Below are 27282 nucleotides of genomic sequence, written 5' to 3' on the forward strand. Positions count from 1 at the left end.
ATTTTTTGAACAGTTTACAGCCTTTAATCTGAGTTTATGTGAAAGAAGTTGATTTAACTTGTTTATTGGCCCATTTTTCAGCATGTTCCTTCTTTATTTTGTGAAACTGGGTTATGCTTGAAAAGCAGACCCTCCGATGGGAGGTTACCCACATTGTTGTGCGAGTTTGCGTGAAACGTTAGAGGGTGAACACATGTGGAGAGAGGAAACACGACACGGCGTGATTGTGTGACACCACTCCCCCCCGCCGTCCTTGACCTGCAGTGATGAGTGACAAAGAGTTTCAGCTGATCCTCTCAAAGATAATCAGGGCGTCATTCTCACACTCAAAATAAAGTTTTATAAGAGGATTTAGCAAAAATTCAAACCGGAGTGCTCACTGATGTGCTGCTGCAGGCTTTCAGTGACAGTGAAAGTCAAGACAATCATACAGGGAGAGTGAGGAGGATGATGCTCCTGACACGTGTAAATCTGATCTCGTTAACTACTTAGCGGTCGCTTTTTCCTTTTTGAGCTTGTGACGTAACAGACAGGAACCTCAACGTGCTGATTGCTGCAGCATGAGCACGTTTCTGCAGCTTCAGTGAAATCAACGCAACACAGACAGAGAAATTAGATCGTATTTATAAGTTTAATCAACAAAACATGAGGTAATTCTCTACAAAAACAAATATGATAAAAAATTAATCTTTAGTTTGTGATACAAGTGCAAAATCAGTTTATATAATTTAAAAATTTGTAAATATGAATGATTTTAGTTTGAAGAAACATCCCACAAACAGCCCTCTAATTCCCACAGATCATCCTTGCTGTGTCTGTATCTCAGGAGTGTTTACGTTTAAAGATTAGATTTTAAATTCCTCCCTCGTGGCTCTGGCTGCTCTCAGCTGTCCTGAAGGATCTCTGCTGTTTCTCCTCCCTCTCACTCACAGGCAGACTCTCCGGCCACGCTCACTGGAGGAGAGTATCTGTGCTGAGGGAGTTTGCTGGGGTTGGACGTTTGTCTCTGAGAGAAGCGAGATGGACGGGAGAAGCAGAAAGTCAGCGTGCCACTGGAGCTGCAGTCGTAGTTTCCTTCCTGGTTTTAAAAAAAAAGAAGAAATAAGGACTCAGACGAGACAGAAAAACTGACCAAGAGTTAACTAGTTGCAGACATATAAAAGAATCCTCAATTGTTGACTACAATTGGTCTGTAACAGAGGTGTGCATTTCTACAAAGTCATGTCAATTAAACATCTGTGTGTATGTAATGTGAATTAAGCAACTGCATAAATATTCACCCCCTTCAACTCAGTATTTAGTAGAAGCACCTTTCTCTTATGAACTGAGTTGTGGGCTTTGACTCTGCCACTCCAAAACAGTCACCTTGTTGTCTTTGAACCATTTCTGTGTAGCTTTCTCTGAATCAGACAAATCCGACAAAACATGAATGTTTGTTTCACTGACCTCTGAGGTCGACGTGCTTGGACTTTGCCGGACACTTGGACTCAAGCCCCCCCCCTTCTCCTCCCTCTGAGCTCGACCGGCCTCCTCTCTCTGCTTCATGAACCTCTGGTTGACGATCCTCGTCACGCTGTCGCTCCTTTGCAGCGGAGCAGCAGGAGGCCTCGTTGGAACTCGTTCTGGACTCTTCAGTCCGCTCTTCATCTTCTGCCCAGACACTGGAGCTGGCTTATCCACCCGGCCGCTCACCCGGCGCAGGAACTCTGTGACCATGCCGTAACGGTTTGGTCCGACAGATTTGCTCTGGGGCTTGGTGCCGCTCACCGGGCTCTGGTTCTGACCTCTGAGGCTGCTCTGTCGGCTCCAAGAGAGACCGCTTTGGCTGTGAGTCATGTTCCAAAGAGCTCGGTCTCTGGAGGTAGACTGATTAGAGGATGAGGGGCTTATGTTGTTGGATGAGGAGGGAGAGGATGAACTGGAGTGTCTGCGGTACAGCTTGGGCGAGGAGGTGGAGGTCCTGGACCGCTCTCCTCTGCTTGGTGACTTGTCCAGTGAGGCGGAGAAGTGTTGGGAGCGAGTGGAGATCAAGGAGGGGCTGAGGATTCTGGATGGACTGTTTCTCATAGTGACTGATCCATGCATCCCATCCGTCTGCAGACCAACGCTCACCATCTGAGGCTTCATGTTTGCCTGGGTACACGAGCAGACCCCATCCTGCCTCCGCCCCTGGAGTCTCCCCCTTCCCTCCTGTGAGCTGCCCTGAACCGCCTGCTTCCAGCTGGCCGTCATCTCCTTCATGTCGTCGCTCAAGTTATGAGCCGAGTCCAGACAGAGCTGAGAGAAGGAGGTTAGCGGCGTGCACCAGGACGAAGCGGAGTTAAAGGACTCTGTGTCTGCGACCAGGCTTTGCTTCTGCTGAGCCAGCTGGACCCGACGAGCCGATGGGGGGCTGTAGTAGATTCTGAACGATGACTTCTCAGGGGCAGTGTGGCTCCTTTCCAGGGACATCTGCTCAAAGTCGAGATCTGGGAAGCTGAGCGGCATGATTAGATGGTCCCACGTCTTAACCGGGTCTTCTCTGTCCAGCTGGGCGGCCTCCTGGGACACGTAGTACCAGTTCTTCTTCTTACAGCTGTGAGGGGGAAACTGTCGCCTCCTCCACGTTGAGCTGTAAGCTCTGTGAGAATAGAGACATAAATTTGATATGCATTACAGAGACATAAAAACCAAGAAAAACAAAATGGGAAAAAAACCCACTGACCTGTCAGCTGTAGAGTGGAGATTATCTTGAAAGATACTGCTGAGGGCCGCCTGAGGGAAGAGAGAACAAAATACATCTGTGAAATAAAGGCTTCTGAACCTGGAGTTAGTCTGATGTCACTTGCTGATTCACATTTTTTTCTCATATTGAAAATGCCCCTCAGTTTTAGCTGGCTTGTAGAGATAATTATAGACATTTACTGTACGTTCTTCAGATGAAGAATTGTCAGGTATCAGTGGTAACCAGATTTTTTTTTTTGTCTACTGCACAAATTTGTGCTCTATAAGGGTGATAAAGGCACAAAAATGCCCAAAATAAACCTTACAAAAAAAAGAAAATGACTTGTTCCTGTGCTCCTCTGACTGATAAAGGTCAAAGGACAGAAAGGGAGAACAGCCTTGTAAATAAGAATAAGACAGATCCTGTGCAGACTGCGAGACATTGGTGGACCACAAACAAAGGGCTAGGTTGGCTTATTTCACAATTTGTGGGTTGGTAGACATTCTAGATACCCAAATATGCATGCAAAAATACTAGCGTTGTAGTATTCAAGAATGGTCTTGGTCTTGAGACCGGTCTCAAGACCAAATTTTGAATGTCTCAGTCTCGGACTGGCCAGACTCTGGATTTTCAATAAAGGCCGGTCAAGACCAGCAGTGATCGGCTATTCTTTGACTTCATTAATGTGATAATAAGGAGAAGCACTTGCTCAAACAATAAGTAGCTACACCTGCAAAAAATCAGAGATCGATCCATCTTATTTCTAGTCAGAAATATCTCTGAACACCTACTAAGACCTCATTTACCTGACAAATCTGCATAAACATCTGATTTTCAGATATTTAAAATAATTCCAGACTTGTTGGTGGCTTTTAAATACATACAAGGATTTATGTACAAGAAGTTAGTTAAACAAAGTTGATTTTTGCATGTTGTGCTTTGAAAGAGTTGCAGACACCTTGTTTTTATCTGTCAAATTTATTAAAAGAAAACAAATTAAAAAGAGAATGCTCTTTAACTGTTTAACCTTGTCATGTTTTTTAAAAATTGTTTTTTATGGTCTTGGTCTTGACTCGGTCTCAACCCCGAAAAGTCTTGGTCTTGTCTTGGTCTCGGATAGTGTGGTGCTGAGTACAACACTAAAAAAAAATACTGAAAACAAGTTTTTAAAATTGCATATTCCTTTTAAATGCATTGTCTAATTATGTATAGGCAATATGATGAAGAAATGTGCTACAGACACCCAGCACTGATCATCCTTCAACTTTGGGTAATGGTTATACTACTGATGGTTGTTGTTTGGGATTTTTCCCAGTTGCTTGGACTCTCAGGTCAAACCTTTTTTAAAAACCCTGATATGCTCACGCTTTACTGACATATATACTGCATTAGCACGTACACACTGTAGTGCATGTATTCTAACTCAAAGCTTCACTTTATGTTGATATCTGCCTGATTGCTGCTAACATGGCTGAAGCAGATTTTTAGACTTGTTATTTCATGTAGAACTCCTTGTGTCTCCGAGGAATGGGGGGATTAGTGTCTAGCCAGTGAGATAAGAAGAAAAAAACAACCATGAAAGAAATAAATCCGTCTCTTCAGAGCAGATCTTGAGCCACGCTGCCGCAAAAGACGCTCCAACATTTCAGTGGCATGGACTCAAAACACCAGATTATATTTCTTATCAGAACATCTTATGAAACATTTATTTACATCCGAACAAGAAGACTAAGGAGCTTTTTCTCTGAACAAAGAAGGTCCAGCAGGTCTGGGCGACGCCGTGGATCAGCTGTGTGTTTTCATGCAGGAGATCTGAACATGCGTGTCCTGTTTGGCTGCAGCCCCTATAAGAGCTTAGCCTAAATACTCTGGCATGAGTCTTTTCATGATGCCTGTTCAGCTGAAAGTCACGACCACTTGCAGCCAGAGAGACAGATCATCGTCAGGACGTCCTGCTGTATCACACAGACTAACACACAGCGGGGAGGGGGGTGGGCCTGAAGGGTAAACACTTACCTCAGCTGCCTTGACTTGTGTGGCTTTGGCCTGAGTGTCAAAGTCAACTGGATCATCCTGGAGCTCTGTGCCGAGGTCCTGCAACAATCCCCGCAGAACTGACATGGTTTTGTCTTTAACCTAAACACAAACAAACATGTTTAGGTGGGGATTTAGAGATCATATGAGGTTTTAGCTGGTTATGAAACAGACTTATGGCTTAGTATGACATGCAAAAACAAAATGATCATAATCAGGAGCAGCCCCAAGATAAAATACCTCTATATTGCTAATTTAAACCGATGCAGTGAGCTAGATGTTAGACAAAGTCAGTCTGTTTACATGATGTTTGCAAAAGTCAATTTCGTGTTCTTTCCAGGTAAAGTCGGACTTTTAAATTACAAGTTAGCCTGATTGGAATTGGACCAAGTGGAACAGCACAAGGTTGGACTAACACTCCTAGATCATGCAGTTTGGGGTCAATTCACTTTTGCAAGAGAAACCTTAATTGGTCTCAAACTGGCCTAAATATACAGTGAATGCTCAATAATCCCCGTAACAGGCTTTGACCCAGAGGTCAATGAGCAAAAATGCATAGAGGAAGCCAAGAAGAAAACAAAACATAGGTGTGAATAGTGGATTGCTCAATTAGCTGGCTAAATGATTTAAGTGGGATTCTTTGTTAGTTGGTAGGAAAATTATAAGCCAGTTTAACTAATTCTTAATATTTTAAACAAACACTGAGTCTTAATGATTACCTCACTGCTTCTGTAACACCCTTCAGTTCAGTGTAAACAAAGGTGAACTAACAGCATCGATAGCATCTCATAGGAACAGGATGGTTTTGCACTATTATCCAGAATTTTTGGGACAGAGTTGTCCAGAGGCTGTGTCAGGTTATACTCACATATAACTGAACCAGTGAGTGAAGATATTCAGCACAGCAGTGTGGATGTGAACCAGTCAAACCCTAAGCTCTTTTTTAACCATCGTGTCTCCCCTGGACTTCTTCTCTTATAAAGCTTGTAAAATATCAACCCTGTGGTTCACAGTAAAGCTCAAACATCTTTTTTTCAGGACAACCTGGGCTTTAAGAATATCTGTACTGCAGTAAAGTCACTTGATTTTTAAAGTTATGGGTCTACAAAGTCAAAGAAAAAACTAAATAGAAATTTTGTGACACAATAAAAATAATGACTAAGACTTCTTTTTGCACAAGCTTGTTCTACCATCTCTTGGGGACCAGAAAGTGAAAAAATAATCATTCTTTGACAAGAAATATTCTAAATATTAACATATTTATAAAAAAAAAAAGTCTGCGCTTCTTTGTATCAGCACTATTTGTGCCATTATTTAAAGCAGTTCCTGTCTGCAGTGAGACAATCCCGTCTGCATAGCCGTACAGCCTAGCTTCAATTCTGGCACTCTGGCCTCTCCTTAAAGAGGCCTTACCGGCCGGCATCTCCTGTGGCTAACATATGTATCATTGACAAATACCTTGTGACACCCCATTAAAAGAAATGTCTCTTTAAGCCATACATGCAAATTGCTTTACCTCTTTTTCCTCAACTCCAGGTCCTTTAACCTGACACCACTGATGGATGATCCACAGAATCTGCAGTGAAAGGCGGATTTTTGGGTCCCTGCAGCTGCTGATGGTGTCAGACTGGGAGGAAGATGCCTGTCCTGTTTGTTTCTCTCGCTCTTTAACCTCTGAGGTGCGTAGATCTTCAACCTGCCGACTCAGAGCTTCTCTTTCTGAGCTCTCTCCAGGAAGGAAGGAGAAAGTGTTGGACTCTAAAGCTTGTCTGTCTGTTAGAAGCGTCTCCAGTCTCCCTATGAATGCTGTCAGCATGGCCTGTAGAAGCTCCAAAGCTTCATTCAAAGGTGCTGGAGGGAATATCTTATGAGCCTTGCCATTGGAGTCTGTTTCTGTAGGAGAGGTAAAAGCACTTGACGGAGACGAGTGGCCATTTTTTGTTGGCGGCATCAGGAACTGAATGGCTGAACTAAGAATGCAGGAATGATCTCTGAGAGCCAGAAGAGTTTCAAAGTCATTCACTGTCATACCTCTGAGTTCTCCATCAAGTTTCTTGTTCTCACTCTGGAGAGGGTCTGAAGGGTCCCACTCACCACCCACAGGACCCTCTCTGGCTGTATGACAAGCAGGCATCTTCGTTTCGGTCCATGATTTGCTGCCTCGTGAAGATTTCTCAACGTTATTTTTACTTTTTTCTGCATCCTTGTCCTGATAGGTCTTGCATCCTTTTTTCAAACCTTGCTCCCTTCCATCTCTCTCCTTCACTTGAGTGGAAGCAGACACATTTTCCTCCAACACCTCCTGATTCTCCTCTTCCTCTTCCTCCCCTCTTCCTACTTTCTCTCTCAGGTCGCTCATTTCCGCTCGCAGTCCCCGGTTTTCCACCTCAAGTTCAACGATGCGCCGGCTCAGGAGCGTGGCCTCCTCCTCCACCAGTTTCAGGTGGACTTTGACCTCTGCCTCCCTGGCGCGTGCAGAGTGCCGCTTGCCCTCAGGGAACGAGTTGGCGTCTACGTCACCGAAGGCTGAGCGGTATTTGGCCAGCTCCTCCCGCATCACCTCACTCTCTGATACCAGCTTGGTGAGCTTCTTGCACATGAGAGCTAATTCCTCTTTGGCAAAGTGGAGTTGGCACCTGAGATCAGCGCTGTCATCCTGCTTGGAATTAAAAAACAATAATGAAGACCGGTCAGACATGTTTAATTGGTGTAGCTATATTTAAAATCAGACATGCAGAACAAACCTCGATCTGCTGAGAGAGCCTCTTCTCAGCCTTGCTGACAGCCGATCGAATACTCTTTCTTTTCAAAGTGCCCTGGAAATGTAGATAAAAATGAACAGCGATTAATATACTGAGCAGAAATAAACCAGGCTACCTGTTATGAACAAGTAATTTTATTTAAAAGAGCAAATTAGATGTCTGGGTTTCTTAAGTCATGCACAAGTCCTGCAACACCACAGCGGTCTGCAAGGTCTGTGATTTGCAGTCAGACTGCTTCCAGACTGACTACATTAGGGGTGTCCAAACTAAATCAAATATGGCCCTCAATAGAGCCTGAAGCTTGTGCTACACTGTATTCTTCTTCTTAGTTTCAGCACAAGGCAGTGCTACCATGCTAATACTGTAAACAAACATTTTGACAAGGATTTATAGCTGTTTTGTTCAGGATAAATTGAAACAACACTATAAATAGTAAAAATATTGGCAACCAAAATAATAATGACATCTTGATTTATAATGCTCAAATGGGCGCACCACTGACGTTCCAGGGGCGAGGCCAGTGGTAGCCTGAGCTGACTAGAGCTCTCTGAAATCTGATTGGCCTCCCCAAAATCTTTAAAATGATTCGCCATTTGCCTTGTCAGCCATCAACAAGCCATTCAAGCATACCCAATCACTGAGCATATCTTAACCAACATTAGATTGGTTTTACTAACTTTAATATCAAAGTCAGATATATATATGAGTGGCCCACGCATCCTTGTTTATTTCTTTATGTGGCCCCCAATGGAAAAAGTCTGGACACCCCTAGTCTACAGGCTCTAAGCTAAATTATGCCAACTTTAGTGACTGCTGCCAGTTGGTTGAATATTATCAGACAGGCTAGATCTTGGCTCTGCTGCTGCAGACAAGTGGTCACCCCCTGGTGAGGGTTAGGGTGAGGCTTAACAAGGGGTTAATCAATTTTCTTTCTGGTTCAAGTATGCAGTTCTTTTGTCTTTCTCATCTTTGCTGTGCCTGTTTTGTTTGAAAATAATTAAAGGCTTGTCTCTTATTTTCATAGTGATGACATGACTGTCTCTAATAAAGAGGACATTTCATAGACTCTACTAAAAGCCTGGGCTATAAATTCAAGTTTTATGAAATTGTATAAAATTTCCATTGTGTGCCTTTTTGGCTTCTTTCAGAGAGGCCTGACACTGATTCCCAAGTTCTGTCCTTCCCTACATGACCGAGTGTCTTTGTTGAGTCTGAGCATGAGAGGAATGTCAGCTTCTGTCTGGCAGCATTGTCTCGCTCCTCAACACGAGACAGGATGTCAGTGTGTTAATAATAGTCATCTTCTGCAGACTAAAGGAGGCAAACATAAGGAGATAGTCACAGTCTTTTCGATTCAACGCTGCAGAGATTCTGTATACTGTGAGCAGAGCATGATGGATGACGAAAATGACTGTTGATCTTTTTTTGTAAAAATAAACTTTGGGCTTATCACTTTTACACAAAATGTCAACCTTTTGATGCATTTAGGCCATTCATTTAGGCCCAACTAAGTTTTTAGTGTTTAAAACGTAAAAACACCACTTGTCACAAACACTATATGGACAAAAGTATTTGTCCATACCTGTTGATTCTTGAATTCAGGTGGTTGAATCAGATCCGTTGCAGTTGTATAGAATCAAGCCCATACAGTCTCTATTTGCCAATATTTGTGATACAAAATGGGTCGTTCTGAAGAGCTTAGTGACTTCAAGTGTGCCGGATGCCACCTTTGCAATAAGATGGTTTGTGAAATTTCATCCCTGCTGGATATACCACAGTCAACTCTAAGTGATATTGTTAGAAAGTGGAAGCATTTAGGAACAACAGAAGATCATGTAAACTCTCAGAGCAGGGCCAATGACCGCTAAGGTGCATGGCGTCAACATTCTGCTGATCCCACAGGTGAAGAGCTCTGATTTCCCACTGGCATTAATGTAAGCACAGAAACTGTGTGGTGGGAGCTTCATGGAACGGGTTTCCATGGCCGAGTAGCGGCATGCAAGCCTCACGTCACAAAGTCCAACACTAAGCATTGGATGGAGTGGCATAAAGTATACTGACACTGGACTATGGACCAGTGAAAACATGATCCGTGGAGTGTCAAATGTCGCTTCTCTGTTTGGAGGTCAGACGGGCGAGTCTGGGTTGTACTGTGGTGGAGGAGGGGTTATGGTATGAGGCTGTTTTTCAGGGATTGGCTAGGTCCCTTTATCTCCAGTGAAGGGCAACACTAATGTTCCAGCATACCAAGACCTTTTGGAAAATGCTATGCTTCCAACTTTGTGGAAACAGTTTGGGGAATGTCTTCTATTCCAACATGACTGTGTCCCAGTGCCATTTTTTTTGACGATCTGTGTGCATGGCGGTTGTTATCGAAGCATTGTTGTCTGAACGTTTTCCTGAAACTGAAAAATGTGATTCAGTTTTCATTGAATTGTTCCTGTGTAAACATGACATTACACTTTGTGTTACTGTCACCTTCAGAAAAAGTCATATTTTATTTCCTGCACTCTCTAAAGAGTTTCCCACCTCTTCACATGAATCCACTGTGTTTTGTGCTGCTAGATTAGGTAATCTAAGTGGATTTCCCTGTTGGGATCAAAGGGACTAGCAGCTGTCTCTGATGAGTAGCCCAGACTGAGCTCTTGCCAAAGTGCTGAATCCTGGATTAGAGGTGCACCATGGTTATCACAGCAGCCATCAAGGCAGGAGGCACAAAGAACAAAAGGTGTGCTGGACACTCAATCTCTGACAGGGTGTGGTGACCACCGTTTGATAAAAGAATCTAAAGAAGACACTTGTAGGTCAGTGTGTCGCAGCACAAACACTGGCCTTTATGAATGCCATAATACTTGCTGATCCAGATTTAGCCTAGCTTAATAAAGCAGAACGCATGAGAGGGAGGGTCTATTTTTGTAATCTCTCGCTCTCTTTCCTCTGTCTGCTCAGCTGAGGATATCAGCTGTGCTTAGAGTTCAGGCCTCAGCATACCAGGCTGCTTCACCCTGCTGTGGCACCAGGCAGCTGCCGGCCGTGCCCTCCTCTGCTCGTATCATTGAACCACACCAGGGTCATGTGTCGCCTGACTTCACGAGGGACAACTGGCCGGGATGGGTGCAGCTGTGAAGCAGCAGAAATGTGGAGGAGGATTCCTGAGCAGAGAGATGGAGGCAGCTTGTGTTTCTGTCAGGATTCAGGCCAACAGTGTTATCACAATAAAGATATTCAAAGTTTGAAGCTCTTGTCAGGAACTTTGAGGTTTTTGTTGGGGAGTTTTTTACCCCCAAGACAAAAGCAGAGGGGTGAACTCAAGTATAAAGGGACACTTTTTTTTTTTTAATGTATGTTTTCTATTTGCTTTCTTGCCATGAATTAAAGAATAAGTCCCACAAATTATACATTTCTTTTACATCTAAGATGTTAGTTTCCCATTTCAGAAAAAAAGGAATGCTTTATCATGTTCCTAGAAGGAATGGCCGACTGTTTTGTTGAAAGTGGTCAGAAACTTCATATATTTGCTTTAATTTAGTTCAAACACGTCTTAAAATAAGAAAAAAAGTACTGGACATATGTTACTGGGATAAGGCCTGGTTACTGTTTGTTTAAAAATGGACAAGAGGGATTTTACCTGGCATATTTTTGCAAGCTTACAGCAAGCAAAAAGGCAAAATCCACAATATCCTTCATGTTTTTGTACCTATTTAGGGGTCCAGACACATTGAGACATTGAGAAACAATTATTTAGAGCATTCAGAGCACACACAAATGTCTTCCTCTGGTTCTCTGCCAGAAAACGGTAGACTGCTCCCTTCAGGTGGGGAGTGAGTCTCTGCCCCAAGTGAGGGAGTTCAAATATCTCGGGGTCTTGTTCACGAGTGAGGGTAGAATGGACCGTGAGATTGACTGGTGGACTGGTGAAGCATCGGCAGTATTGAAGATGTTGTACCGTGCTGTCGTGGTGAAGAGGGAAGGCAATGATCTATGCCCCAACCCTCAACTATGGTCGTGAACTCTGGGCGATGACTGTAAAAATGAGATTGCGGGTTCAAGCAGTCGAAGTGAGATTCCTCGGGAGGGTGGCTGGGCTCAGCCTCAGAGATAGGGTGAGAAGCTCGGACATCCGGAAGGATCTCAAAGTAAAGCCGCTGCTTCACGTCGAAAGGAGCAAGTTGAGGTGGTTCAGGCATCTGATCAGGATGCCTCCTAAGTGCCTTCCTCTGGAGGTCTTCTGGGCACGCCTGTTTTGTAAAAGCTCCAACATACACAAAATGCATTACTGGGGTTCTAAAAAGTCTGAAATTTGAAAAAGCGACAACAGGAACACTTTTAAGATCCTTCAAACCACCAGTGCTCATGGAGGAGAATATTTTTAAAAAAAAACCATAATAACAGGTATAAGGTGTTTAAGTTTTCCACACATTTTTAAAGTCTTAAATTTGACTTTAAAGGCGTAGGAACCTGTATGCATGTAATTCACTGATTTTTATTCACTTTGTCTGACACATGCCTGGTGGCAGTGCCTGCCAGTATGAAAACTTGCAACACAGAACGGTCTTGTTTTCTTTTAAAGCTCTTAAGGCATTGCCATTCATTTTTGTCTGTTTCATAACAAGTTGGAAACTCCTCACAATGGGATTAAAGATGGATAAAAATACTCAGGCTAAAAGCTGCCTCCATGTCTGATATAATTTCCATATAAAATAGTCTACTGAGTCTACTCATCAATATCCACCACCCTCCACCAGACTACCTTATCTCAGCCTGTGAGAGACGTCATGACCCGCTCCTTTGATGAGAAGGGGAGGCAGACAGGTGTAACTTAGAGGTAATGTCATTTCTAGAGAAATTCAAAAGAGTTTTAAACAATAGATTTTGCATCTGGTTCATTAAAACAACATAAAATGGTTAACACGTATCCCCTTTGAGGTTTAAGTGAAGTTTTGTGTTATGCAGCCAGAAACATCATACAGGGAGGTTGTTGGCCTTTAAGGTTTTACTGGTAACTAGTTTAACTGACTTGTAAATCTCACGGAGGCTGATTTGATAAACAAATGTAACCATTTAACTGTGTTTACCCCTGTTACAAACCGTGCATACTTAGCATTAAACTTGAATTCTTAAGTTGGCAGTTGCTAAGTCCATTTTTAAGCCTCATGATCACATGCTAACCCCTCTTGATTTCTTGTTAAGTGAGAAAACAACCGACTAATAATGATTCTGCTTTCAAGTTTTTAAAATTCTGAAAAGATATATAAGGAGAACACAAACACTGTGCAGTAAAAGGCAGCACCCTCTGATGTTTACCTATCATATTTTATAAACTCTGGCTTGAAATCCCGGTCTATAATGCTCTTTTAAACTGTAATGACCCTCCCATCACTAGAGGCCGCTGTAGCTTCAGTTAATGGCCGCTGCCTTCCTGTCTGAGCGTTCCCATGGCACTTCACTGGATGTAAGTATGAGAAGCTCAGCGGTAGCTTAACAGTTGAATGACAGTTTTTTAAGTAAAAAACGGAAATAAAGTGGTATTTAGGCTGTTGAGGGTTGAACTCACATCTAACTTCTTAACCGGCGTGAAAATAGGCCACATATCAAAGCAGGATATCGATCTGCAAAGAGTGAACGAAGGCTGACGGTGCTAGCTGCTATTGTTAGCCACGTTGTACAGAGTATATCAGGCTCACATCGTTATCACTAACACAATGACCTTGTGAGGAATATGACTTTTTTCTAAGGATTTTCTCCTCTTTAGACTAGTCGGTTAAACAAAATTTAGCTGAATGGGGAAATAGATGCTTAGAAACATCATTAGTTTGTAACTGATGGTGACTTACATGAGGGTAACTATCTTTGCTGAAAAAGCCAAAAATGTGTCTTTAAGACCAGAACTGTTTTCATACCAATCTGTAAACATGTTTATGTCTGCTGTACAGCATTTTAACATGGAAGTCAATGGGATTTGTTGAGTTCTTGCAGCCACCCTCAAGTGGACACTTGAGGAACTGCAGTTTTTGCACTTTTAAATGGTTTTATTTTCCAGCTGCAGAGGTCACCACTTGAATGACACTCAAACACCTTAGTCCCATAAGAATAAGTTAAATAAATATTTGACTGGGGGCCGGGGAAACCTTTAATATGAAATACTGTGTTTAACTCTCACCTCTCTGGCTTTGTCCACTTCGGCCTGTAACACCTGTCTGGCCACTTCTTGTGCCTGCGTCTTCTCCCGCAGCATCTCATTTTCCCACTCCAGCTGTGCATTCTTCTTCTGCACCACCTCCAGCTCATTGTACAGCCGCAGGGAGACGCTCTTTGCAACCTGAGAACAAAGACAATTCAGCAGGTTATTGTAGCTCCAGTGATGGACGGGTAAAGACAGCGGGCCCCTTGGGGTCAACATGTAGGCCAGCTATTTAATCCTCTGTCATGACAGCAAGTCTGTGCTGTCTTGGTGTTACTTTGGCCATCTCTGGAGTCTTGCCTCAGTTTAAATATGTGCATTTTCTTCTTACTGTTTTACATTTTTTCATCTGAAGGTAGATTGCATATGTGGTTTTTGGATTTCTCTGTTGTTTCCCTTTGTGATCATTTTACATTTCTGTCAGTAGTTTTATGTCACTTTGTTGCTGTTTGGTGTTTTTGTAGTAGTTTTTTTGCATTTGTAGTAAAGGTGAAAGTGTCTTAAGACTGAAGACACTTTTTGTTGGAGTATCAAGAGTGGCATTGTTTGCCTCTGTTGTCTTGTTTTGTGTTTCATAATGACACAGACCCGCCCACAGATTTTAGCTGGGCCCCTGAAAAACCTAGAGAATAGGCAGTCCCCAGTTTTGATTTAATGACATCAATGCATCTGTGTTGGAGCAATAGCATTGGTGCCAGCATCCTGACTAACTGACAGTTACCTGATTTTGTAGCTGAAAAATGGGTGAAACCTTTGTTTGCTTTTGACTGTGGAATAATTTATTTGTGGCACTTTTTCCCATCCATCCATTATTGCCCAATCTATTGCCATTTTTAAACATTTTTTATGCTTTTTGCCTATTTCTGCCACTTTATCCTATTTTTACCTTTTTTTTTAATACCATTTCTGCCTCATTTAACTAACTTTTTGCATATAACTGCAAATTTTTGCCTGTTTTCTTGCCATTTTTGCAACACCTTTTAGCAACTTTTTACCTACTTTGGCCATCTTTTGCCTGTTTCTTCCACAGTTTTTCTATTTCTGCCATTCTTTTCTGCTTTACACCCATTTTTGCCACTTTTTAAAAACGTTTTTTGCAACTTTTAGCCCCTTTTTGGCCCTCTTCAGCCAATTCTGTCAAGTTTTCTCAACCACTTTTTTGCCCATTTCTACAGCATCTTTTTGCAACATTTTGCCTACTTTAGCTGCTTTTAGCTCCTTTTTTGGCCAATTTCTGCCAGATTATCTGCATTTAAAACTTTTTTGCTGCTCTTTGCCAATTTTTACTTCTTTCTGCCCATTTCTTGCTGCTTTTTTGTCATTTTTTTAAACACTTATTACCCGTTTTTGTCACAATATCTCCACTTTTAACCAATTTTTGCTACTTTTCACCCATTTTTGACACCTTTTAACTAATTTTTACCTCTTTTAATCCATTTGAGAAGTTGCTGGATGTTGTCCATAAATGGATTTTGCATTGTATGGAAGTCCTAACTTAACATTTGAAGATGCAGCAACATGCTGTTAACTGATAATGGTTTTCTCAAGTGGTCCTAAACCCTCGTTTGTTCAATATACATCCGAGAGTAGAATTATCTTCATTATACTGCTCCTCCTCCTTGAAAGAGCCAGAGCTGACTCACACCTCCCCTTCTTCCTGCTCTGACACACAGTCAGCTCAGCTTTGGACACATATTTCCTTGTTCCCTCCTCTCCAGATCTACAGTTTGTAGATGGGTGTAACCAATGAGAGCACAGCACAAGCACATGTTTTGCAGATCTGAGGTGAACTCTAGTTTCAGTTCTCAGGCAGTGAAAACCATACAGTCATTGTTGCTGAGAGGTGAAATGGCAGAAGCTCAGAAAGGAGTTCAGCTGGACCGAGAAACCTTCACCTGCTCGATCTGTGTGGATCTACTGAAGGATCCGGTGACTGTTTCTTGTGGGCACAGCTACTGCATGAGCTGTATCACAACCCACTGGGATAAGGAGGATGAAAGGAGCGTCTACAGCTGCCCTCAGTGTAGGCAGACATTCACACCGAGGCCTGTCCTGCTGAAAAACACCATTCTGGCAGTTTTAGTGGAGAAAATGAAGAAAAGTGGACTCCACTCTGCTCCTGATCATCGCCATTCTGGACATGAAGATGTAGTCTGTGATGTCTGCACTGGGAGCAAACAGAAAGCTTGTAAGTCCTGTCTGTTTTGTTTGATCTCCTTTTGTGAGACACATCTGCAGCCTCACTATGAAATCCCTGCCTATGCAAAACACAAGCTGGTGGAGCCCTCCAAGAAGCTCCAGGAGAACATCTGCTCTCGTCATGACGAGGTGATGAAGATGTTCTGCCGTACTGATCAGCAGTGCATCTGTTACCTGTGCTCTGTGGACGAACACAAAGGCCACGACACGGTCTCAGCCACAGCAGAGAGAACCGAGAGGCAGAAAGAGCTCGAAGTGAATCGGCAAAGCATCCAGCAGAGAATACAGAACAAAGAGAGAGATGTGAAGCAGCTTCAGCAGGAGGTGGAGGCTATCAATCACTCTGCTGATAGAGCAGTAGAACAGGGTGAGAGGATCTTCACTGAGATCATGAGTCTCATGGAGAGAAGACGCTCTGATGTGAAGCAGCAGGTCAGATCCCAGCAGGAAGCTGAGGTAAATCGGGTCAAAGAGCTTCAGGAGAAGCTGGAGCAGGAGATCATGGAGCTGAAGAGGAAAGACGCTGAGCTGAAGAAGCTCTCATTCACAGAGGATCACATCCAGTTTCTACAAGACTACCCCTTATTGTCACAAATCAGTGATTCTACAGGATCATCCAGCATGAATATCCATCCTCTCAAGTACTTTGAGGATGTGACAGCGGCTGTGTCAAAAGTCAGAGATAAACTGCAGGATGCTCTGAGTGAGAAATGGACAAATGTGTCATCAACAGTGACTGATGTGGAGGTTTTACCATCACAAACAGAACCCAAGACCAGAGCTTATTTCTTAAAATATTCTCGTGACATCACACTGGATCGAAGCATACGACATCAACAGCTGCTGATATCTAAGAGGAACAGAAAAGCAACATACATGAAAGATCCGAAGCAGCCTGGTTTATATGGCATCAACAATAGCCATCAGGTGCTGGGTGAGGAGAGCCTGACTGGACGCTGCTACTGGGAGGTGGAGTGGAGAGGAGAGGGAGTTAGTGTAGCAGTTGCAGACAAGGACTTCATCAGAGACAGGATGTTCGGTAGCACTGGATTTGGGCACGATGACAAATCCTGGGCGTTAGATTGTGATCACTTTGGTTATGGGTTTTGGCACAACAACATCCACACTCTTGTCCCAGGTCCTCGCTCTTCCAGAGTCGGAGTGTTCCTGGATCACAGTGAAGGTATTCTGTCCTTCTACAGCATCTCTGATAGCATGACTCTCCTCCACACAGTCCAGACCGCATTCACGCAGCCTCTGTGTGCTGGGCTTGGGTTTGAGTGTAGCAGTGGAGACTCTGCAGAGTTCTGTAGACTCAAATAGATACGAGAGACATGAGGTTTTATTCATCTTTGTTGCTGTGGGGGCAATAATTCAAATTTTTAATATATATTGATATAGAGATGCACAGATTGTGAAAATTAGGGCCAGTACTGATACAGATGTTTAATTAACAATCTGGCCAATGGCTACCATTGATTTCTTCATCACATCTTTTGGTGTAACACTCCCACTATGGCAACATTTTCTCTCATGTCTGACCACAAAAACAGATCAGATTTTTTACAAGTAGGGATGCCTGATATTCATTTTTTGCTGATATGTGATATGCTGATATTTCAAAATTAATTTTGGCTAATACCAAAATCAATAGCTATATAAAGTGCTTAACTCTTTCATTTTCAGTGAGCTCTCCACTTTTTACCATTTTGAACAGGAATGAGGGATTTCAAACTGAAGTCACCCAAATTTGAGCCGACTCACTGGGCTTCTCTGAGAAGTCAAATGAATCAAGCATAACATTCAACCACTAAAACTACGTTTTCTGTTCAGGAATGTAAATGTAATGAATGTATGAATGAATGTAAATAACTATAATTTGACATATTAATCAAGAAATAATAATGTGCTTTACTATTTTTTCAGGGTTTTTTTTGTAAATCAGTAAATTTGAAAATTCATGAGTAACAATAATAATTCTATTTTAGCATTAAAAATATCATTTGGGTTAAAGAGCTTCTACATATTGGTGTATTAATCATTGCAGAAACATAAAAAAGGATTTTTGTAATTACCAATGCTGTTAATTTAGGGCAGCTGTGGCATAAAGCTTACTTTGGTTTGGTTAGGGTGGTCTAATAAATTTGTTAAGCACTGTATAGATATAACTGAAACCCATAGTTTCAGTCCCTTGAACATGCTCTAAAGTGTAAGAATGGACAAAAAAACCCTTCAGTCCTTTGTTCATAAAATTCAAGGAATGGGAATGAACAAAGAATAAAACTTCAGCTGAAGTAGGTCTGTTGGTACTACCTAAAACAAAACTTACTTATTCATACAGCCTGAATTCATAGCCGATATAGACTGATATTTAAAGCTGGCATCAGCCAACAGAGGCTGATATATAAGCTGAAATTCATAGCTGATACAGGCTGATAAAGGCTGATATTCAGAGATGATATAGGCCGATACTTTTTAGCACATATAAGCATTTATATGCCTTTATTTACAGTTTAGATTTTTAAACAAACTATAGGAGACAATATTGTTTATATCATAAAATTTTATGCTTTTGGATGCTGATTTTAAAAATTAGATGCCATGTCTAATGCTCAGTAAAAGGTTTTAGTAAGAATCCCAAACATATGTTTATCAACCACAAGATTATGTTTAGTCCAAATGGGGGATTATCATTTTATTTAATTTAGAAGTATTTCTTTTTTTAAATTAATTATTATAGATTATCAACATCTGAAGCAGGGGGTGGTACTGGAAAGGAAACCATTTTCTAAATGTTGCTTGTATATTTGTGCTATTCAAACAGGGCTCCCAGTCTTCTGGTTTCAAATATGACTGAGGATCATCAAGTGTGTTTTTAATAAACACCATTCATCATTAAGATAACCGTGATTGGGTCATTTTGAAACAAACTGTGTAAAAATATATAAATGGACAACCTTAAAATATCTAAATACTGCGAATGTTTTTGTATAATGTAGACCATGTGTAGGATTTTGTCTGCATTTTTTGGTGATTAATAATGAAAAAATGCTCAATAGTGGGTGTCTATGAATCTAGAACATCTTCTCAAACATTCAGTATATTTGAGTGTCTTTCAACACTTCCTGTGTCTGTTTATCTTGGCCTGTTGTACTTTCACTGTCCAGCACTGACTACCCTCAGAGGCATTAGCTTTTCTAGTTTCTGAGTCTTAAATAATGAAGCAGCAGACTTTTGTTCGATGTGTAACTACACTAATCATTTAGGTGATAGAGTGAATTGTTGTTTATTTTAAAGTTGATGTACTGTGAGGTATTTCTAAACCTTGATATCCTGTTTAAACCAATAAGGAGAGGATTCATTGTTCTATGTAGCCTGGGTTTTTGATCAAATAAACTGGTTGTATGGATAATGTGAATCTGTCCATGAATTAACTGAAACTAAAACTCTTAGCAGACTTTACTGAGTTGACATCAAAGAAAAGCTGAGTCTTACCTGGCTGCCATAGATTATGGTGTTTTCATTTATGAATACCTTTGCATAAACTATCCAGAAAGCACTTTATATGATTTTATTTAATATATACAAACCAAGATTTAAAAAAAATATAGAGCCTTGCTGTGTATGGCCTATGTTGCATATCTGGGGCCCATATAGGCCAAATACAGAGCTGTGAAGTAAATCCTTGGGCCCCTGAACTATCCCTGAGCGTTATTTTGTGATTGCAGTATGTCGTTTCCCAGCAGTTGTTCTGGAAAAAACTGAGAGACTTTACAAGAAAAGCTTGTGACAGGAATTCATGAGTGGATTGGGGTTAGAGGGGGGAGAGAGGGGGAGGGTTTGGGGAATTTAACACCACCACACACAGCCCGGCTCTCAGTGCCACCACACAGTCTCATTTATCGACCTGATTAAGATTACTGAGCTTTGCTGCTTTCTGCTCATGGAGAACAACTCACCGCATAATTACCCCGTCTTACTATAAAAATATAAACAGGAAGCATGATGAAGACATTTCAAACTCGTTAAACTGTTGAGGCCTTGAAAAAGCAGCTGGGAGGTTTAACAGCACGGCGAGCGGTCGTGACTCAGGCTGCTGTCAAAGATTACTGTTCCTCAGTGATGTGTAAGGCTCAATCACTTATCAGAGAGCTCAAATGAGAGAAAAACTTCACAGGGTTGACACAAAATGCCCACTTTGATGTTACAAATGGATGCAGCTGTGATTCAGGATAAAGCCAGTTTTACTGAGGAGCTTTTACTGGTTGTGGTTGGTGAGTTAGATTTTATTCGACCGCACACACGCACACAGACAGAGGAAGAGGAGGGTGCTGCAATGAAAGGGAAGGTGACGTCTGACCTTGATATCGTGCTCCAGGCTCCTGACCAGCTCCCCGTCCACCTGTCCCGTCTGAGCCACCCGGATGCTGCGGCGCTCGGCCTTGCGGAGGCGGTACTGCAGGATGCGACAGGTTTTGTTGGCCTGCTCCAGCTGCAGCCGGAGCTCCTGCAGCTGGTACACCTCCTCCTCCTGGAACATGTCGCGCATTTCCAGCATCTCACAGCGGAGCTCCTCCACCTCATCCTGAGAAAAACAAAAACACACATTTGTTTTTTATCCTTCAGTAAGGACGTGCATTTGTCTGAAATATGTAACCACAATTTCTAGATCTATTTTGGGGGTTTTTCCTCTTATGTAAAAATACATCCAGCTGATAAACAAATCATATTTTTTAGGTGTATAAAGCAAAAAGAGAGACATGAAGTGCTCATAATCAGTTCAGAAATTGTCCAAGAAGAACAAATTAAATTTTACTTGTTGAGTGTCTTGAAATAACATGTTTACATCTACTATTCCAAAAAAAAGTTGGGACACTGTGTAAATTTGCAAACCTCATAAATCCACATTTTATTCACACTAGAACATTCACAACAAATAAGATACTGAAACTGAGACGTTTTTCCATTTAATGAAAAATATTAGCTCCTCTGAATTTGCTAGCAGTAGTACATCTTAAAAAAGTAGGGACAGGGCCATGTTTACCAATGCATAGTAGCACCCCTTCTTTCAACAGCAGTCTGTAAAAGTTTGGGAAGTGAGGAGACCAGTTACTGGGGTTTTGGGAGAGGAATGTTGTCCCATTCTTGTCTGGTGTAAGATTTTAGCTGCTCAACAGTCCGGGGTTTTCATTGCTGGAAGTCTTTTCTATTGGTGAAAGGTCTAGACTGATTATTCTGACCACAGAACAGTTTTCCATTTTGCCTCAGTCCATTTTAAATGAGCTCTGCCCTGGAGAGGAGGGCAGCATCTCTAATGTTCACATACGGCTTCTTCTCTGTATGATTCAGCTTTAACTCGCGTTTTGAATGGCATGCCAAACTGCGATTTCTGGAAGTGTTCCTGAACCCATGCAGTGATTTCCAGAACAGAATGATGCTTATTTTTAATGCAGTGCCATCTAAAGGCCTGAAGATCACGAGCTACAGTTCCAGCTGCTCAACAATCCTGGGTCTCCTTTGCTGGATTTGATTTAATCGTAAATCAAATGTTTCATATTGTTGAAAAGTCTCAACCAGTGATTCTTAACTGGTGGGTCAGGACCCAAAAAGTGGGTCGCAAAGCCCTTTTCAGTGGGTCACAGATGTGTGCCTGGGAAAAAAAATTGCACCAAATTGTCTATAAGACTCCATAAAACATGCATATTTTGTCCTGTTTCATTGTTCTGTTACACCTTTTGTACTGTCTTAGCCCCGAGCTCCACTGTTTTTTATGAAAAACTTCTGATTGATCAAAAAAAATCTTCAAAATTTGGGGCGCAACTCTCCTTGAGGAGTTGATGGTGGGTCCCGTGACTCAACCAGTTGAGAACTACTGGTCTAGACGGATTCTTCTGACCACAGAACAGTTTTCCATTTCACTTGAGTACCTTTCATTTTAGTTTTCACTTTTTTCATAGCATTTATCCTCTTTGAACTAATTTAATAAGCTAAATTGTGCACTTAATATAAAGGTCACACTCATATCACACACTATCAAATGTCCCTCGTGTCACCAACACAAGCACAAGAGAGCTCTCTGCCTCTGGATGTTAAAATGCTGAACAGGCTACCTTTTTAAATCTGAAGTGATTTTATAACCTTGGTAAGCATCTTACTTTGTTCCTCCTTTAGTTATTCATGAAGGAGAGCCTACTAGTAGGCTTTGGTCTGCCTGCTTCTGTACATGAAAAGTGCTCTATACGGACAGTTGGGTTGAGTTGAGATTAACATCTAATTCAAGGTACAAGCAAAACTAAGGCCATGAGGGCTTGCCATGAGTAAAAATAGCTTCTGCTGCAATAAGAAAAAATTAGTTCACTTCCCTGAAATAATACAAAGATCTCATTTTGAGAAAGTTAAGCTGATTTCTCCTCCTACATTGGCAGCTATTTTTACTTTTAACAGGCATCTCAGGTCACGTACTTTGCTTTTAATATCTTGAAATAAGATGATTATCTGGTTTGTTAATGGGGTGTGGATTTCAGGAAGATTAATGGGACATTTTTGACTAGAAATTAGACAAATGTACTTGTTTTGAGTTTTACAGTGTACTTCTGGGTGTCATAAAGCTTTGGTTCATGCTTTGATTTAGCAAATGTTTGTCCTTCTTAATTTCTTTTAAATTAGACAAATCTGAAAATACATGCAACAAAATCTGCCTGAACAACGGTGGTAAGCATGTTTACAGTTATTCTAAGTGCTGAACATAGATTCAGCAGCAGATTTAACAGTATTTAACGCAGTCCTTTTAACTTTTTGATTGTTATTGTAATAATTGTCCTCTCTGCCTTTTTCCTCCGTGTGCAGCACTTTGGTCAGTTGTTGCCATGTTCAGTAAATGACAGGAGATCTTTTCTCATTTTATTTAGTCTTTTAGAGGTGTATGGTTAGTGATGAAGGTTGATCATATGCCACACTGTTGAAATCAATTAGCTATCCTGACCTCAGTTTGTGTAAAGCAATAGCCTATAAAAAGAGTGTTTTTTAAAGTTTGTTAAACAAAAGAAGGCTGTTAGCAACCGCAGGCCAAATTCCAGTCATGAAAAAATAACTCAAGTTTTCCAAAGGATGTAAAATTCAGCAGAAAACTAAGACAGTGTGACATTTGTACCTCAAAGTGAAACAGACATTCTGCGTGTTACTTACAAATGCATTAAGTAATCCAGACTGAGCACCGACCACCAAGAATTAGAACTTCAAACAAATACTTAAGGTGCCGGTATGATGAGTTAGCTGTAACGTGAGTCAGCATCACCATCATCAGCTGATTTGTAAGACAATGGTGAAAAAATCCCGATGATGTCAAAACAATGTCACTACCGCTATCCTGACTCCTCATGGGAAATGATGAATCCAGTGTTTTTCACCACAGAGGCAGGATTTCTCTGCTGCTTTAATCCTGGAAATACATTTTACATTGTAATCATTCTAGGAGTACTAACATTAGAATGATTAATAAGTGAGAGTTTACCTCTTTAAATGCAGTAAAAGATAGCGCATTCCTGTAATTTGTTTTGTTTCCAGTACTTGAATGACTAGATCTCAACTGGTCCATCTTCAGGACCTTAGAGAGAAATTGCAGGTGTGCTTTTGTGTTGTGAAAGCTCTGAGTATTGCTGTTTGTTTGTGGAGTTACGTTTCAGTGCGTTGTGCACACATACTGACGGTTTTTCCCTTGCCAACTCTCTTGGGGGTGTTATTTTGCGCCCCCTATCTGTCACGGCTTCGTAGCAGGGTGGCACATATCCATAAGGTCACGGGTTCACGACCAGCCAAGACAGTATAAAGACAGTATAAACACAAACACTAAACTGTTTTTTTAATATGTTGCAACTGATCTGAATTCCTCTATTCAAATAATCATTGTGATTGATATGTCATATGTAGCCATCTTTAAATGGTACGGGTAATTAGCAGACACATGTAAGTTTAATATGTAAAGATTTGGTGTGCCTAGTCCAACTAGTCTCTGAGTAACTGAAAGTAATGTAAAAAGTGTTACAACTGTCCCCAGTCTCCCCTAATTAATCATGATTAAAATGTAATGCTTTAATTAATGCATTGTCTCCTTCACTTACAGACTGAACTGAAATACTGCTCAATTAAATGGCAGCAATTACATAAATGTGCATTTATTACTGAGTAATTTCCTATTTCTGTGCTCCATCACCACAGGCAGTTTGTTCAGAGCTGATGGACCAGCAAACAGTGGCGGTCTGTGTACTGATTTAAACTGTGTTTTTATTTGAATGAAGCAGTAAGAGACTCCTGACTTTCTTTTTAGATTTATTTTTGGGCTTTTCAGGCCTTTTTTCTATAGAGGAGGGCAGTGGATAGAGACATGTGGTAAAGGGCCACAGGCCAGGCCACCCACGTACATGGGTTGCGCCTTAGACCGCTAGACCAGGGGTTCTCAAACTTTTTGGGGCTAGGGACCCCTTACAGCGCAGAAAATTTTCCAAGGACCCCCAAATAACCCTTAAGCTTTTAAAACAGTGTTACTCATCCCCTGCTCAACCAAAGAGCCAAATCGTTGAAAAATACCTTTGCAAGAGCCACGATCTAAGTGGCGAAAAGTGGCAAAACGTGCTGAAGTAGCATAAAAATAAGTTAAAGGGGGAAAAAAGGGTTCGAAAGTGGCAAAAACACAGCAAAAAAGTCACTAAAATGGGCAAAAAGCAGTCAAGAGTGGCAAAATAGGGTAAAAAAATAGGAATCAAGTGGTATTTAATGGAAAAGGGTAGCTTAAATGGGCAAAAAAATGTTGGAGAAGGGCAAAAATAGGATAAAAGGGGCTAAAAGAAGTTATGAAAATGGGCAAAAATAAGGACACAAGTGGTATTTAATGGCAAAAGGTAGCTTAAATGGGCAAAATATTGTGAAAAGGGCAAAAACGGGATAAAAGTGGCAAAAAGAAGCTGCTAAAATGGGCTAAAAATAAGGACACAAGTGGAATTTGATGGCAAAAGGTAGCTTAAATGGGTGAAAAGTGGTGAAAACATTGTGAAAAGGGACAAAAAAAGTCCAAAAGGGGCAAAAAAAAAAAAAAAAAAAAACTGGCAGAAAAATGAGAGGAAAGTGACTAAAATGGGCAAAAATCAGTGCAGTGGCAAAATAGGACAAAAAAATAGGAAAGGTGGTATTTAATGGGAAAAGGTAGCTTAATTGGCTGACAACTGTCACAAAATAGTAAAAAGGGGTAAAAATGAGTTAAATGTGGTAAAAATGTGACAATTAAACAACAATCACACAATGGTATCTGATCTTTATTGGTCCAAAGCTGACTTTATTGGGAGTGACTGGTTTAGTGGTTGTTTTATGCCACTGTGGTCCCTCTGTGAATTTAAATGATTTGCTTTGTAATGACATGGACTTACTTTTATCGTTTTTTCTCTAATTATTTCGCGGACCCCCAAGCTGTGGCTCGCGGACCCCAGATTGAGAACCACTGCGCTAGGCTATCTGTGCGTCCCAGTCTCCTGACTTTTGATCCATGTCTGGAAGCTTCCTCTCTAATGAAGACTGACAGGAGCACTTACAGAAAATCCCTCTGCAGTCTGAGGGCTTCTTACAGATCTCACAAAAACAACACAAAGCAGCATACAGATGCATGAAAATGAGATCATCATGAAAACTACATGGAGCACATTTAAATCGGTTGTGATTGGAGGAAATTGCACTCACTTTGAGATACTCGTTCTCTGATCTCAAATCTTCCACCTCTCTGGCGAGATCATCGCTTGTCTCCCCCATCATGAGCTCCAGAAACGTCCCCGAGGAGTTAAACAAACCGAGTCCTCCTCCAGCAGCATCAGGTTGGGGGGCGCGTGGATCTCCTGCTGCCTTTACGCACGCTTTCCCGTCTGCTGCGCTCTCGCTGTCCGGCTGACCATAAGCTCTGCCGTCTGTCCAGCTTAAGTCATTGTCGCAGCTCGGGGATTCCTGCTTGTTGCCCTCGGAGGTGCAGTCAGAGATCTCTGAGCTGCTGTCGGAGGAGGACAGTTTCCCAGACAGGCAGCCGGAGTCTTTGCTCAGGTCCTCAGAAGCGTTACTGGCGTCGGACAGTTTCCTCTGCGCAGCGGGGCTCCTCTCACCCTCCACGGTGGCACCTGTCCACACTTTCTCTGCTCGTTTCCCCTGCGCTCCCGCTGATTTAATCTCCTTCCCACTGTCGCGTCCTGACTGTGAGACTGTGGAGATTTCATCCCTCACTGACGGGTCCTTCTTCTTCTTCTTCAGGACACAAACCTGCGGCTGCGTCCTGGCTTGTTTTTGGTTCCGGATAGAAGTCTTTGCGCTCTTGTCTCCGTCTCTGCTCATCTTTACGCTTTTGAGATTGAAGTGAATAAAAACAGAAGCGCAGCTTTCCCGGTCTTAAACGATCACACTCATCCCACAGACAGTCTTTAACTCTGCTGCTCACTGAGGAGATCCGACTGGTTCCTCTCCATCCTGAAAACTGAAACTCTTCCAAAATACGCGCAGAGGAGAGGAGGGGACAAAGCAGCGAGGCAGACACGAGGAGCTTGTAAATCACTTCCGCCCATTGTTTCCAAAATAAGACCATGCTATTAAGTCTTTACAATACTCTACGATAGAAAGGTTTTCTTTTCCACCTTAAATACTTTAAATATCAAATTTTATGATGAAAAAAGATTAGTTTGAAAGTTGAACTCGACTTTACCAGAATCTATGGGGAAATATTTTACAACTCTTGGCTGATTTTTCTTTTTCATGAGTCTTTAATAACTTTCTCACATCTATAGATCCACACAGTCAGCAGCAGGGGTGTCCAGGGTGTGGCGCTCATTATCCTGACCTGCTGGCTGCTGATTGGCTGGCTGGCTTTGTTGGTTATTTTCATTTTGAGGCCCTAGGCCAGCGATGCTCAACGTGTGGCTCTTTGGTGATGACTTGTGGCTCTTTAAATCTCAATTTGAAACATTTTCCCCATCTTAGCCACTTGTTTTTGACACTTTTATCCTGCTTTTTGCAATTTTTCCCCTTTTTTCCCGCCTTTTCTGCCGCTCTTTGATGCGTTTTGCCCATTTTCCCGCCTTATTGCTGATGTTTGCCCATTTTAGACACTTTTCACTCATTTTTTCACTTTCAAACCATTTTTGACAGTTTTATCCTGTTTTTTGCAGTTTGCCTATTTTTGCCACTTTCACCCATTTTTGCCTCTTTCTACCTTTTTCTACCTACCTAGAGTGGAATGGTAGAATGGAATTGAATGGTAGAAAAGAATGGAATGGAATGGTAGAATGGAATGGAATGGAATGGAATGGTAGAATGGAATGGAAAGTAGAATAGAATGGAATGGAATGGAATGGTAGAATGGAATGGAAAGTAGAATGGAATGG

At 41.7% G+C, this 27282-nt stretch overlaps 2 protein-coding genes across 2 annotated transcripts; one reads left to right on the forward strand and one right to left on the reverse strand.

The window, feature by feature from the left end:
• Window positions 1-627: 627 nt before the first annotated feature.
• si:ch211-197l9.2 lies at window positions 628-26282 on the reverse strand. The gene is made up of 9 exons (XM_041800251.1): window positions 25604-26282; window positions 20241-20465; window positions 13661-13819; window positions 7483-7554; window positions 6255-7394; window positions 4721-4840; window positions 2705-2754; window positions 1447-2620; window positions 628-1078 (listed from the first exon to the last, which is right to left on the reverse strand). Exons 1-9 carry the CDS (start codon window positions 26237-26239, stop codon window positions 923-925), a joined length of 3732 nt encoding a protein of 1243 aa, XP_041656185.1. The 5' UTR covers window positions 26240-26282; the 3' UTR covers window positions 628-922.
• Window positions 15530-17668, forward strand: LOC121518063 (tripartite motif-containing protein 16-like). Its single transcript, XM_041800252.1, has one exon. It carries the CDS (start codon window positions 15530-15532, stop codon window positions 17201-17203), a length of 1674 nt encoding a protein of 557 aa, XP_041656186.1. The 3' UTR covers window positions 17204-17668.
• Window positions 26283-27282: the final 1000 nt, after the last annotated feature.

The sequence above is a fragment of the Cheilinus undulatus genome, linkage group 11 (genome assembly GCF_018320785.1).
Source record: "Cheilinus undulatus linkage group 11, ASM1832078v1, whole genome shotgun sequence".
NCBI lineage: Eukaryota > Metazoa > Chordata > Actinopteri > Labriformes > Labridae > Cheilinus > Cheilinus undulatus.

Bases quoted from the DNA above. Each gene is read 5' to 3' on its own strand.
- LOC121518063 (XM_041800252.1), top strand. From the start codon at position 15,530: ATGGCAGAAGCTCAGAAAGGAGTTCAGCTGGACCGAGAAACCTTCACC.
- si:ch211-197l9.2 (XM_041800251.1), bottom strand. From the start codon at position 26,239: ATGAGCAGAGACGGAGACAAGAGCGCAAAGACTTCTATCCGGAACCAA. The intron at 2,755-4,720 runs GTAAGTGTTTAC...CTCTTCCCTCAG, and splicing joins CACAAGTCAAGGCAGCTGAG to GCGGCCCTCAGCAGTATCTT. The intron at 2,621-2,704 runs GTCAGTGGGTTT...CTATTCTCACAG, and splicing joins CTCCACTCTACAGCTGACAG to AGCTTACAGCTCAACGTGGA.